This window comes from Cloeon dipterum, chromosome 3 (assembly GCF_949628265.1).
Source record: "Cloeon dipterum chromosome 3, ieCloDipt1.1, whole genome shotgun sequence".
Classification (NCBI taxonomy): Eukaryota; Metazoa; Arthropoda; class Insecta; order Ephemeroptera; family Baetidae; genus Cloeon; species Cloeon dipterum.
Window position 1 is genome coordinate 8061316 of NC_088788.1, and position 14178 is coordinate 8075493.

General features: G+C 37.9%; 2 protein-coding genes and 1 long non-coding RNA gene across 3 annotated transcripts; 1 reads left to right on the top strand and 2 right to left on the bottom strand.

Moving 5' to 3' along the window:
- The first annotated feature begins 1443 nt into the window (after positions 1 to 1443).
- On the top strand, positions 1444 to 7680 carry LOC135941250 (protein argonaute-2-like). Its single transcript, XM_065486597.1, has 18 exons — positions 1444 to 1489; positions 1549 to 1798; positions 2215 to 2424; positions 2483 to 2591; positions 2651 to 2862; positions 3469 to 3656; positions 3871 to 3961; positions 4020 to 4164; positions 4232 to 4360; positions 4422 to 4753; positions 4807 to 5012; positions 5329 to 5491; positions 5548 to 5653; positions 6000 to 6200; positions 6253 to 6374; positions 6457 to 6610; positions 7289 to 7500; positions 7563 to 7680. The coding sequence occupies exons 1-18, from the start codon at positions 1444 to 1446 to the stop codon at positions 7678 to 7680; spliced, it is 2994 nt and encodes a 997-aa protein (XP_065342669.1).
- A 3453-nt stretch (positions 7681 to 11133) lies between these two features.
- On the bottom strand, positions 11134 to 12390 carry LOC135941251 (integumentary mucin C.1-like). The gene is made up of 2 exons (XM_065486599.1): positions 11999 to 12390; positions 11134 to 11503 (listed from the first exon to the last, which is right to left on the bottom strand). The coding sequence occupies exons 1-2, from the start codon at positions 12388 to 12390 to the stop codon at positions 11266 to 11268; spliced, it is 630 nt and encodes a 209-aa protein (XP_065342671.1). The 3' UTR covers positions 11134 to 11265.
- Positions 12391 to 13004: 614 nt separating this feature from the next.
- Positions 13005 to 13865, bottom strand: LOC135941499 (uncharacterized). Its single transcript, XR_010574990.1, has 3 exons — positions 13760 to 13865; positions 13106 to 13181; positions 13005 to 13049 (listed from the first exon to the last, which is right to left on the bottom strand). It is a non-coding gene; the product is annotated as an uncharacterized LOC135941499 (long non-coding RNA).
- Between the last annotated feature and the right edge of the window lie 313 nt (positions 13866 to 14178).

The window sequence follows — 14178 nt, forward strand, 5'->3', positions numbered from 1 at the left end:
TAACTATAGAATAACAACCGAAAATTATATTACTACTACAATTGCAGTAATGGCTAGAATTGTAATTTGTTCATATTTTTAGTTTTAACAGTATTTTCTACTTGCCGTAATTCACCAGTTGCTGAAAACTAAAATCGGTTAAGCCAATCGCCGTAGAATCGCGAAAAACAATTTTTTTTAGAACTATAAAAAATATTTTCCAACGTTTCTACAGCGAATGGCTCTGCTGATTTTGGTTTTCAGCCAGTCAAAAGAAAGCATATTAAGTGAAGAATGCAGAGTACCAGGATTGAGTCTGAAATTGCAGCGGAAGTTTCTTAAATTAAATTTATTACGAAAGTATACGGTGGCGCCATCTGTTGGCGGCTTCCAACACTAAAGGTTTACATACGCAACTGGTATTTAAAAGTGTTTTTTTCTTACTTTCTCCAAAATTTATACCGCACTTGACCATATTTTCGTAGCAGATTCTGATTCCCCTTATTAAGATCTATCCAACGACGGTGCTTGAGACTTTTTGGAAAAACTTTATTTTTTGTTGTATAATAAAAAAGAGAGACCGTCCTCGCACCAGTTCAAAGTAATTTTTCAACTATTTTTAATTTTCTATAATCATTGGAAAGGCCACAATTTACAATTATTGCCAACAGCGCTCAGATTTTATTTTAAAAAGTCAAGATAAAAATATTTAAGAAATTTTGAAACTTTATGAATCTTACACTTTTGAGCAATTTCTCTCGATCATTCACGGATTTTATTCAGCAGGGGAAGCATCCCCTCTCCATATACTCCAGCCCTATTTTATATTTTAAAGCCTCAGTGGAGGAGAAGGAAAACTGTAGATAAGTCGTGCCGCGCTTGCTTCTGCAACCCTTACTACTTATATACTCTCACGAACAGTAAGTTTTATCGTTTTAAATTGAATTTTCTATCTCTTTATACTTCCACTTTAATTATATTAATTGTTTCCGATGCAAAAATTCCTCATTATTTCTTAATAAAAATTGTTTGACGGGAGATGGAGTTTATCTGATTGAACTAATTTATAATTTACTTGGTCTCAATGCCTTTTTTACAATTAAAACAGAAACTTTCGGCACATAATTAAATGGGAGGAAGAGTTTAATGTAAAATCTTTTAGTTTATTTGAGGAATTCATAGAAATTTTGCTTCTGAGAATACATTCTTACATCTCTGAAATTACCGGCATTCCTAAATCTGCTCGTTTCTTGGTTTACAGAAGATATTTTTAAATTGTTAGGATGCCTCTTCGCATTCAAGAACCAAGCTTGACATTTTTCGTGCACTGAGAATTTTTAACGATTTAGTTTGACGAAAAATTTACTATTGTGGCATTTAGAAAATCTTTTTTACATTCTTCGGATGGTTTTGTTATCTATAAATTCCAGAATTTTGAGGAATTCTTTTTGCTCAGCTAGAAAAATGGTGGATAAAAGACGTAAGAAGAAAAAAGAAACAGACAAATCAGGTAAATATAATCGCAACAAATATCCCAATCAATCAAATGAAAATTAAAACCTTTCTCAGCTACCGAGCAGAGTCCTCAGCAGGGCAGCAACGAGGACAACCTAGCCGCCGCCGTGGGAGGCCTGAGGCTCGATGTGTCCGCCGGGGCCGCCGCTGCGGGTCTCTCGTCGCCAGATGAATCAGGGGCGTCTGCTCTCCTAAGCGGCACGACCAGCCCTGAATCGTCCATGTCGGTCACGAGTCCAAGGTCGTCGGTTACGAGTCCAAGCTCGTCAATCCTGAGCCCCAGCGACAAAGCCATGCATCCCAGGTTGATTAATATATGCGAAAAACGGAAAATTAATTTTTTTGGAATTATTTTTCCATCGAATATTTTTACTTTTTACTTAAAAAATATAGATTTGTGTGTTTGCAATTATGGAGGTCAGTCGGCGTCAGAGCTGGGCACCGCACCGTTCAAAAACACATTACGATTTCAAGTTTAATTCTGTACTGAGCTTCTCGGCTTTAAAAGATTCATTGGAAACACTGAAAACCAAACCAATCGTGGTTAAATTACCCTTAAAAACATTTTTTGAAGTAAAAAAATGCCTGCGGTCTTACAGTGAATTAATTTTTAAATTTTAATTGCCAGTGTATTTATTCATCTGTAAAGTTGCAGTACTTTACCTTTGGAAAATCTAGATTTTTTCACGTATTTACGGAAATTTAAATTTTTATTTGCAGGGATAAAGTCTTTATTGATGAAAATTTCGTTGAGCGAGATCGAAACAAAAAATCTGATGTTGCTCCTGATGTTAAGAGTGTTAAGAACGTGCTCGCTAATCACTTCAAGGTTACATTCGAGGACATGAACTTGAAAATTATCAAATATTCTGTGGACATGAAAATCAATAACAGAGATGGAGAGAAGGAATGCCCAAAAGCACTCAAGGGGTAAATCTATTTTTGTTGTATATCATTCTGTAATTCTTTGAAATTATTTTCAACCCAGGGCTGCCATGAAGGAATTCTGCAAACAGTATATCACAGGTTGCTCTCCTGCGTTCGATGGCGAAAATCAACTGTTCTGCAAAGAAACCCCATCGTTAAAAGTGAATCCTGTAAAAATTTAATTTTCTTTCAAGTGTATGAATAAATTAATTAAATGGGTGGATTTCAGGACACGAAAATAGTGACATTAACTGAGGACGGCTCCAGCATTAAAGTCTTTGTCCAAGTGACGAAGATTGAAAGTGATCCGCTGTGCTTGCAAGACATCAGCACTTACGCACAAACAGATACTAAAGGAAAGGAGGGATGTCGCAAAGCACCTCAGGCCGCCTTGCAGGCCCTGGAAGTGGTGCTTCGCCAGGCTGGAACGAACAACGCTGAGTTCGAGAATTTAAATTTTAGCAATTATTCAAATCATCGGTGCAATTTATTTCGCTAAAAACCAGCTCGTGAAATCTTTTGAAAACAGAAGGATTTTCGTGGTTATGGCTGTGTTTTTTTCATTTTTGTTTTTAAGTTCAATATATAATTAATGGACTGCTACATTCGGGACAAAAAACGTACGCAGGTTTTAAAAGACGAAATGTCAAGGGTCAAAGGACAAAATTGGCAGGGGGTCCGGCAAACTCTACGAAATTTACATAAAAAAATCAGTAGAGACGCCTGAAAAACTTTTAAACTTAAGTATCTACCTCCCCTCTCGCCGAGCCCGATCGAACTAACACCAAATTAGAAGTCCTAAGATCAAGGTCAATGGTCACTACTAAAAATTTTGGGTTATAAACAAAATTTTGGAAAGTGCTTAGGCTTTTGGAATTTTGAAAACACTACATTAAAGATGTTCCATGACATATGTGTGAACTTGTGCGAGAATTTTTGAGTGACGTGGGTTTCTTTTTTGGTTTTGAGTACTTCAAAAATCGAAAAATAAATCCCACTGTTTGTATATTCCCTATTTTGCCTTAATTCTATTCTCTTTCATTGTAGATTTATGCGAGTCGGTCGAAGCTTTTTCGATACTACACGAGACCCTGCGATTGTCCCTAAATCTAAAAAGGAAAAAAAGATTGATGAGGATGAAAAGCGAAAAATTGATATCCGAATTGGAGCATTTCAGGGTAGCTCTCTAGGAGAATCCAAAGAAATCAAAATTCCTTTCTACCTAAATGTAGATGGTGAGCGGCTTGGATAGAATTCAAATAGAAACTAGAAATCATGTGTAATCAATTTCCAGTATCCTGCAAGGCATTCCCTTTGCATACAATGAACGTGGTAGAATTGTACGTAGAAAATTTTTCAAAAGACCAAGCTGCCTTACTGAACTATTTGAAACGTATTTTAAATTTTTTTCATTATTTTGAGAGCTCTATTAAATCTCAATATTCACAGATGTCAAGGTGATTTACTATCCTCCCTTCAAGAACGGCAAAAAGAGATATGTCCGCATCACCGCAATTGCTGGGAAACCGAGAGATGAAAGGTTGGTTTGGGGGCTGCTCTTGTTAATAAATTAATTACAGATTTCTCAATCATACCAGGTTCAAGATTGACAAAGATAAAATGGAAAAAATGATTTCCGTGGAACAGTACTTTAAGGATAAATATGGCGTCAGAAATATCGGAAACGATTATCCGTGCCTGCAAACTGGGAGCGGAAACAAGATCAACTGCTTTCCAATGCAGGTGAGCCCTTTCTATTAGTGCGTCGGTGTGATTTGACAATGAGTTTTACTTTAATTTTTATCGGCAGTATTGCTATTTAGCACCTCTCAAGTACCAAACGCCGTTTAAGAAGGTTGACAGTCGAGTGGTCGATGATATGATAAAAGTAGCTGCCGGGTTGGAGGTTGCTACCCGCCAGTCCGAAATCGACAAGATTGTGAGTGTTAATTTTGATTTCCAACTGGAGAATTTGATTAATAATTAACATCTATACTTAGGTGGGAAGTTTGAAACTGAATGATGACAGTTGCGTGAAGGATTTTGGCATCAAAGTTGGGCGAGAAATGACTAAAGTGAATGGCAAGGTCTTGCCCAAGCCCAAGTTGCGTTATATTAAAAACGAGGAACAGGCGAAAGTGGACGTAGAAGTCAAAACAGAAGGAAAATGGTCCATAGCCGACGACCATCGCATGACATACCTGTCATTCAACAAGGCCGAAATTGCTTCTATAAAAGTCGTTTATATTAAACATCCTAATAATCCAAATAATCCAAATAATCCAAATAATAAAAAGGATGATGACACTGCTGCATTAGCTACAAACGCGGAGTAAGTATATTAATCTTTTGATTTTTCCACTGTTGACCAACTGTTTATTTTAGAGTTTTAAAGCACAAATTGTATGACCGTGCACAAAAGCATGGTATGAATCTTAAACAAACAGACTACGATTCAGTAGTGCTCGAACCGACGGACAATAAACTTGATCTGGAAATAAAACTGCAGGAACAACTCGTCGACAAGAAAGAGCGCGTAGTTTATCTTGTGCTGATACCTGAAAAACCCATTGGAAATGAGAATCCTTACAGTAAGTTCCAAAATTAAACTTATCGCAGCTGAACAAAAATTCTCAAATTTATTTCCCCAAAAATTATTAGAAGAAATGAAATGCAGTTGTGCTTTTGATATATTTCTACAGAAAAGGTTCTGCTCTACTACTTTCGGCAACTGCTTGCAGAGCAGGAACTTCTCTGTTAAAAAAAATGGATTCATAAACAGCTCGCTACACACCGAGGAAGCTGCATCACATAATATTAATCATAGCAACCTCTCGTGCTTCTGCATTTTATTAACAATATAACAATCATCAAACATCATATCCAACAATTTTTCCTATTTCACAGCGATTGTGAAGGAAATTTTGGAGAAGAAAAATGGACGCTTGACTCAGTGCTTCAAGATTAGCAAAGCATTTCCTGTAGATGGGAATAAAAATCAAATGTACAGCAATATCATCTTGAAAATCAACGCCAAATTAGGAGGGAAAAGCCATGTCTTGGCCGGCGGGTGAGTTTTTTAACCTCTCAAAGTTTTAAGGCAAATCAATAAATGAATATCCGCAGGTTCTTGCCTAAAACGTTTTTCGTTGAAGGAGTGAACGACTTCATGATCATGGGGGCGGACGTCACTCACCCTTCACCAGGGTCGAAAGGTCCCTCAATAGCAGCTGTGAGTTATTTCTCATCTTTGATTTAAAGTGGTGGCTTGATGTAAAAGGAAACAATTGAAAAAAATTAGAAATGTGCAGGCTGAAGCAGAGAGTTAATAATAATAATTGTTAGTTTATTTTTTCTGCAGAGTGTGCAACAAAATAATCGGTAGTTGCTAAAGTTTACATTAAAATTTTCCCTGTTTACTATAAAATTTCCGTTGCTTCACCATATTTTCTAAGCATAGATTTTGATTCCTCTCATCGAGATCTATTCAACGGGAAATCTTAATAGTTGTGAAATAAAATAAGACTTCAAGAGAGATGCTCCAGTCAAAAACAATGAAACGAAAAAATTGATTTCAGGTGACAGCAAGCTATACGGAGGACCTGTTCAGCTATAACATGAATTGGCGAGTGCAGCCGCCAAAGAAGGAGATAATTACCGACCTTCAGGAAATGACCCGGGCTCACTTCGATTTCCACAAGAAGAGCAATGGAACAAAAAGTGATCCCAAAAAGGTCATCTTTTTCAGGGACGGTGTCAGTGACACCATGTTTGCTACAGTAGTTTTTTCCAGGTGAAAACATTAACAGTGCTAACAGATGGGTGTTTTAGGTCCTGCGTGAGGAGTTGAGATACATCAAGAACGCATATAAGTCGCACGCAGTGGGAAAAGGTAAAAAAAGACCCGAATTAAAAGTCACTTACATTGTGGTGCAGAAGAGAAACCACACCAGGTGAGTTATATTACAAAGCATATAAGAAGCTGCTTCAAAGATAAACAGTTATTATTTCCTGAATATCGAATGGAAATTTTAGGTTCTTTGATCCAAATAAAACAAATACACTTCGGAAGTGTGACGCAATTCCCAACGAAGAATGTTGTAACGTAGAGCCTGGTTTCACCGTCGACTCCACGATTACCCATCCTTGGCAGAGGGACTTTTTCCTCGTCAGCCAATACAGCAAAAAGGTATTATGACTAACGTGTAGGGCCACTCTGGGTTTCAATAAAAGTTTCAATTTTTTGCCTCACACGTGTTCACTCTTGGTATACGTTTACAAATGGACCACAAACTATCCACCGGCTTTCCCGGCGCGATGGGTAGAGGAACATTATTACATATATTATAAATATAACGTGCTATTTGTCAGTTCTCCAAATTCGCTGAGATTGTAGCTTGATCACTCAAAGACGCTAAGACATAAAACCAAACTAATACATTCCCTTTTTCATTGTCTTAAATTTTAAAATACAAATTATGTTCAAACTAGAAATTATCAGCGGGTGCCAGATTCATGCGACACGCAGATATGGCGTCCGGTGGATAATGGCGCGAACAAACGGTCATACGTGAGAAATGCGCGAAAAGAACCAAGTTTTCGTCAATATTGTGACATAATTTGCATTACTTTTGCACTAATTGTGTCTTTTGGTTCGTAAAAACAAACTGTTGACACTCGTACGGCAATCCAAAGAGAGCTTTTTGCTTCCCACTTTCAGACTTCATCTTGGATCTGCGCAGTGCGAATCGATCTTATCGTACATCTGGCCCCCGCTGGATATGATCAAATTGGCATTTTTTCATTCTATTTAAAAATCCATTTGTTCGGATGTGGTCTTCATGAAATTTCTAAATCTTCTTCAAAGGGCACAGTTCGACCGACGAGGTACAGAGTCCTCCACGATGAGAACAATTTGAAGGATCATGAGATTGAGCAGTTGGCCTTCGACCTGTGCCACGTGTACACGAGGTGCAATAAAAGCGTCTCATACCCTGCGCCGACCTACTACGCTCACCTGGCCGCGGCAAGGGCCAGGCATTTCTATGGCAACGTCAGCATCCCTGATGACCCAAACCAGTGAGTTTGTTATGCTGTATTTTTTTTACTGATATTTGACTTTCTTGCAATTTTTTGTTCAGGTCTGATACTGAGAAAGAGGCTGCGTGGATTGCAAAAGTCGGCGAGGTCAACGGAAATAAAGGAGCAAATGTCGACTTGCCAGATGATTTAAAAAAACATCCAATGTTCTTTGTGTAGAAGAACTTTTCGCGTTTTTTATTCATATTTTTTGTTATGCATCTGTTTATAAAGACAAACAGTTTAGATTGATTTAATTTGATTGCAAGAGAAGTCAATATTTAGCAATAAATTCATAGATTTCGTCCAATTGCCTTTCAAAAGTGAAAAGGAATTCTCAGAGAATATTTGAATTTTTTGAATAATCATTTTTTGTTACTTAATGGTGGAATTTAAACCTGAAAAATAAACTTTGTTGTGAAAAACCACAAGAATTATTTATTTACTGCTTCGGCTATACTTACAAAAGCATCTTGATTAGTTTTGAGGGCTTGTGCGTGAGTGAAATCAAATAATAAATATACATTCAGAAATGGGAACTCCTGTTCATATCTGCGTTTAACTATTCCGATCAGTTTTGTTTAGAGAGAAGGATGCATCTCATTGTTAGTTTTGACCTAAAAATATTTCTGTTAAATTTAAGAAAAAAACGTTTAACATTAATTTCAGTATTATATTTTATATTAAATGTTATTCCACTTCAAAGGGGTTCGATTTCGTCTCATGTTCGATTTCCATGGTGATCAGCTGATGTAGATATTCAGTTAAAATGTTGAGTCTGCTGAAAAGCTTTTCATAAAAATCTATAAGCAGCCGCTTGGTTCGAGACTCTCGACCCGATCGAACACTTCCTCATTCCAACGTTCCGATCCATCTTTAAAGACTGCTACTAAAAACCTGTGTAGTAATAATTTAAAAAATTTGTCTGTAATAACGGTATTAACTCTATTTTTCGTCAAACATACAGCCTGCTCTACTATTTTTTCCACCAGTGAGCTGCGCATGTTGCATACTTCTCATTTCCGCAGGCGTTTTTATGAGCGATTAATTACTTATTGTTGATAATCTTTTAATCTCCTATAGCTATAAACCTTATAAATTATTTGAATACAATCTGGCAGATTTTCTTCGTGTAAAGTGTGTGATATCTAAATTCCGCCTTTAACATTGTTTATACAGGAAAAATTTTAATAAACATGATTGTTTTCTTTTTGAAAAATTCACAAACTTACCATCTCAGAGTAATAGTATAGAGTATAAGAAATGCAAACAGTTTGAGTAGTTTCTATAATTAACAATTAATTTTCCAGCTGACAAATTTATACGGCAAGAGAGCGCGTGCCCTTCTCCTTTTGGATCACCTCTTTGAGGTGCCACCTCACATCGTCAAGGCGCTTGTACATTTTTATGTAAGGAAAATCCACTCGGCTCAGTCGTCGTCTCTCCCGTTCCCGAGAGGTTCTCCTGCACGGCCCAGCCTGCATTCCACATTTGATCTGACCAGTATTTGAGAACTTTGAGCAGGAACTCGTCAGGGTCGGTGATCAGGTCGTCCTCATTAACACACGGTTGTATCAGTTTCAGCGTGTCAGGTGCGTTGTTTGCCGTGTCCGTTTCTGGCAACCCTCCGCGCTTCAGGGCTTGGCTCTCATGTCGAGCTTCATGGCCCAGCACTGAAATCAATTTTTAAAAATTCGCAGAAATAATAGAGGAAGGTTTAATTCTGTACCTGAGCGAGGCCGAGCACGAGGATTAGAACAACTGCGGATTTCATGTTGCTTCTTTGTCTAGATTTTGTTCAACTGACAACTTTGCGGAAAAGAGTCACACTTTTATACAAAAATCATTCATGGGTATTTTTATCTTTGTTATATTTTCCTCGTGCTTAATTTGTTTCCAGTTAATGGCAATAGTGACGTTATTTTCAATCGATATGTCTAAGGAAATTAATAAAAATTATGGACCGAAAATAGGAATGAGATCTTTTGAAAGCAGGTGTTTCTGCAAAGTTTCCGCATGTTTATTTCAAAGAATTTAAACAACAATTTAGATCCTGGTTTTGATCTATGAAACATTTTCTTTCAACGAATTACTTGTTTTCTAAAATGGCCACCCAGGTTTATAGGGATATTCAAGGATTTTAAGCTAAACTATTCATAGATATTAAATTTTTTACAGTTAATAAAACCGAAAGCAATTATCAGATGTGGGATGTGGGTTAAATAGAAAATTTAATTTATATCCGAGCAACTTCCAAAGCATCAAATAATTTGTACACTAACAGAACGGTCATCGTTTAGTCACAATTTGTTCCTACAGTAAAAATTATTTAATCTCTTACGATGTGCAAAAATGTTCGATTTTGGGAAGTATAAGTCGCCGCTATATCTGTCATAATTGCAAAAAAATCTCAATTTTAGCCTCTTGAACTTTCCTGATGCACTGAAGGGTTTTAAGGGTGCTCAAATCCTGCTGTTTTACGCATGTAAAACAATCCATAGCACATTTAATCTAAATCTGTTTATGTAAATAATCCAACTAAGGCATTCATTTCTTCAAATGTGGCCTTCTTGTATTTTTTAGTTTTAAAATGGATGTTTAGCGAAGAGGGTGAAAAATAACCGCTCGGAATTTTGGACAGTTACTCTGCTTTTTATCATATATATGTTGCCATAGGTGAAACTTGTAAATCAAAAAGCTGAACTGCTTTGTGCATAGAAAATCCTATAGAAATTTTTAATGTTCTGCTACATGTTTTTCTCTTCGTCAAATAATAGTGCGCTTTGGGTAGAAGCCGAAACTATATAGTTGAGCGAAAGAAAGAAAATTATCCCTTTTTAAAAATTTTATAACACTTTAAATATTTTCAATTTGAATACGCTCATTAAAATTAATTTAATTTGTAGGGTACCTACATTCCGTCAAACAATGACCATTCTGCAACACACAAATTCACACAACAGACTAATCACATTGTTTGACGAGCATATATAAACCGACGCGACGCAATTCAAAAGAGAGAGAATTCCTGCAGCAGCCTAGACGACCGGACCAACCCTGAGGACAAACTGGACGAGGACTCTGTAAGACGTAAAGATCGCCATCGCAGTAGGACGATGTAGCTTCCGTCCCCGATGTTGTCGATCGCACGCCTGGGCTTAAGCGGTACCACACTTCGGATGCTGCGCCACGCTTCACCGAAGTCCCTGACGAACCCACTCGGACGCGTCCCGAGTCTTTATTCCGTCCCATTCTCCGAGCCTCACAATTCACATATATTCAGCCCCGCAGCCAAGTCTATTCATTTCCGATGTCGTCCCATTTCCACAAGTCGCAGTCCACACACGCAGCCCACAACTACAGCTTTAATAAAATTCATAATATAGGAAAATACTGCGCATCATAATTGCTTCCTATAAATTAATCAAATAAATACACATATTTCCATGATTTAAATTTATATAATTGACTTAAATCCATACTTTTTTCCTTGTGAAAAATCAAATTTATCGTTTGCCTTTTTTGGAAGAAAACATAAAATTTGAAGCAACCGGTTCATTAAATAGCCGAAATTCCTGTTCCACACATCATAAATAGTTTGAAGCTAAAAAAATAGTTGAAATTAAACACCAATTCGCATTAGACGCGTTTTTTTATTCTTTGAGACACGACTGACTGCCAAAATACACAAGAAAGTGAAAATTTTCAAAAGGTAGTTAATAATTTACTAATAGATTAAAGCACTAAAAGTGTTAGAATTTCAGTTCAGAGTTGGCAGTTGGCCGAGATGGGCAGGTCGCACACCAACAGGATGGCATTGAACAAGGTGCCGGGAGGGCAGTCGATGAAGTGAGCCACGCCCTGCCAGTCGCACTGGCAGAATCCCTCGCACACCGTCGACGGCAAGTACACGCTCTCGCCGTTCGGTCCGTAGTTCACGTCGGGACACTTCAGCTGCGCCGGCAGGCACCGGAAGTCGCCCGCTGTGCCTGGCATAACAGTCCTACGAAAATTTGAAATTGTGTGTAAGGAAAATTGGTGAAAATCAAAGCTAACACCACATTTTGCCCCCCTTCGAATGCTGGAGTTGGGATAATGGTACCTCTGGCGGCTTTATGGTTGGGAAAAGGGCATTAAACTTATTCAGGGACGTTGAATTAATAATTAAATTGACAAGAAAATCTTCAGATGTTAGAATTATAAAATCAACCGCCATATTTACCTAATGGTGGCCAATAAATTTAAATATCGATCAAAGAAGAAACTTCTATTGGGTTTTTGGGTAATTTTCATTAATTTTTTTACAAGAAAAATGGCTCGCCCGCATCCAAAAAATTCTAATAGAGGCTCACAGCTTTCAGAAATTAAAAATAAAATATAAATTGTTTTTTTACATCCTTTCTCCATTTTAAAATCCTTTCAAAGCATAATTCCAGTATTAAAGGGGGGATTATGTGGGGATTTTAATGCATTTTTCAAACCAAAGTAGTAATTTTACCTCGGAGGTTCGGTCGGGTTGACAGTGGTGCCACCCGGACCGCCAGTGGTTGTGGTCCTGGTGGTCGTGGGCCCCGTGGTTGTGGTCGTGGTGGTTGTGGTTGTAGTGGAAGTGGAGGTGGATGTGGAAGTTGGTCCTGGAGGTGTAGTGGTGGTGTTCGGGTCACTAGTTGTCGTCGGCGGTGTGGTCGTGCTGGTCGTCGTCGTCGTCTCTCCAGACGGCGTGGTTGTGGTCGATGCCGAGGTTGTGGTTGGATCCGGAGTTGTGGTTCGGGTCGTGGTCGGGGTCACGGAGCCAGAGGGCGTCGTAGTCGTCGTCACTCCTGGTGCGGATGTTGTATTGGCTGAAATCGGAATTTCTTTATTAAAGAATTTTCCTATTTTTAATTTCATTTAAAAATATTATTTCGAATTTAAAGAATTTATTAAAATTTAAAGTATTACAACCTCCACCGCCGCCACCGCCGCCTCCACCACCTCCTCCTCCTCCTCCGCCTCCTCCACCGCCGCCTCCACCTCCTCCTGAAATCAGACAAAAATTTATAGATTAAAATCGATCGATTTTGACAATGAAACGCCAAGAATAGTGCGTCTTATCAGCTGAATTGTCAATAAAAGTGGCATATGGCTGGCATTAGAGCTTCTATCTGCGAATCTAGGCGCAGGATTAAGTTTTTAGCGTTGGCCGGACACTCTCGCCAGTCGTATCAAGAATATCATTGCGCTAGCCGTGATTTGCGCGGCTCGCCGCGTCAGATGTTTTATCGCAAATCCCAACGGCCACAATCTTTCTCAATTCGTCTCCCATTTGTTTTACACGATTTTTTTCTTATCAAAAGTCTGCGTTCGCGACCAATTTTGGTGCGACAACGACTTCTGAAATCGTGACGTCCAAAGGAGCAACGCCTCTTAAGTTATACAGATTAAATTGTCCTCGTTTAAATGGAATTTCCAATTTTTTTTTTTTTTTCATCAACTTACCACCGCCGCCTCCTCCTCCTCCTCCTCCTCCACCGCCTCCGCCGCCACCTCCACCGCGAACAATCAGCCCACTGTTAAAATCCGGTTAGAAATTTCGTTGGAAAATCATTTAATTAGATTTAATTACTTAGTGGCCCTGGATTGCACATTGGAAGTCAACAGAAGCAACACCAACGGAGCGATGACGGCTCCTGCTCTGAAAACTGGATGCAGAAGTGGCAATAATTAGGATTTTTATTTATTCCATAATTAAATTTATTAAGATTGAAATAAAAATTCATTCTCAGACTCGAGGAGGTGTTCGAAAATATATTCTTTCTTATCAGAGAAAAATATAAATCAGCAGTTTCATTAAAATAATTATTCTTGTAACGTTGCATGAAAAATTGGTGAGTATAATTTCGATTTCAAGAATTAAAAATAGTCTGGAGATCTATTTATATTTGAAACAAATTAAAAAATTTCAATATTTTATGCCAAACAATTCTCGCTTCTCTACAAATCCAGAAAGTAAGAATAATAGGCAAAATAAACAAAATACTTTACTATTTTTTAATTCTAAATACGATTTAGGGTGGTATTTTAATTTATAAAATTTATATTTTATAAACTACAGTGTTTCACTGCTCATTTTAAGAAAAAAAATGTATTTACAATTATAATTAACGACTTATAAAGAATTTTAGTTTATCGCCTGGTTCAAAATATCTTTTCAGGGTGCAAAACATTTGTATTATTAGAAATTGTAGTATGAAAATAGCTAAAAAGAGTGAGTAAATACCTTTCATGCTCTTAGTCTGCGTAGTCGATGTAGCAGCTCCTCTCTCTGAGTGTTTTTCTGCATGTGATCCGATGTTGCGTGTCACTTTTATACACTCATGTTTTGCTTATCAAGCGCGAAAGGTGTTGACGCGCGGATTCTTTCGAGTGTCTTGATGTCGCCGCCTGTTCGCACTTACAATTAGTTCTCAGTTTTTTTTCTATCAAATGCAAATCATTTTCCAATTATCTTTTTCGCACTCCTCCCCGCGTTTTCTCGTGCGGCACGTTTGAAGTGCGCAACGCGCTTAATTAAAAGTCACTTATCGCGGCGGCCAATTGGAAAATAATTGTTGCATGATGAGTGCGGCTCTGATTAATCAAATTGTCACCTTGCTCTTCAATTTTGGCTCATTGTCGTCGCATTTTCGCTGGCCTTCC

Bases quoted from the DNA above. Each gene is read 5' to 3' on its own strand.
- LOC135941250 (XM_065486597.1), top strand. From the start codon at position 1,444: ATGGTGGATAAAAGACGTAAGAAGAAAAAAGAAACAGACAAATCAG. The intron at 5,013-5,328 runs GTAAGTTCCAAA...CCTATTTCACAG, and splicing joins TGGAAATGAGAATCCTTACA to CGATTGTGAAGGAAATTTTG. The intron at 7,501-7,562 runs GTGAGTTTGTTA...TTTTTTGTTCAG, and splicing joins ATCCCTGATGACCCAAACCA to GTCTGATACTGAGAAAGAGG.
- LOC135941251 (XM_065486599.1), bottom strand. From the start codon at position 12,390: ATGAAATTAAAAATAGGAAAATTCTTTAATAAAGAAATTCCGATTTCA. The intron at 11,504-11,998 runs GTAAAATTACTA...AAATTTTCGTAG, and splicing joins AACCCGACCGAACCTCCGAG to GACTGTTATGCCAGGCACAG.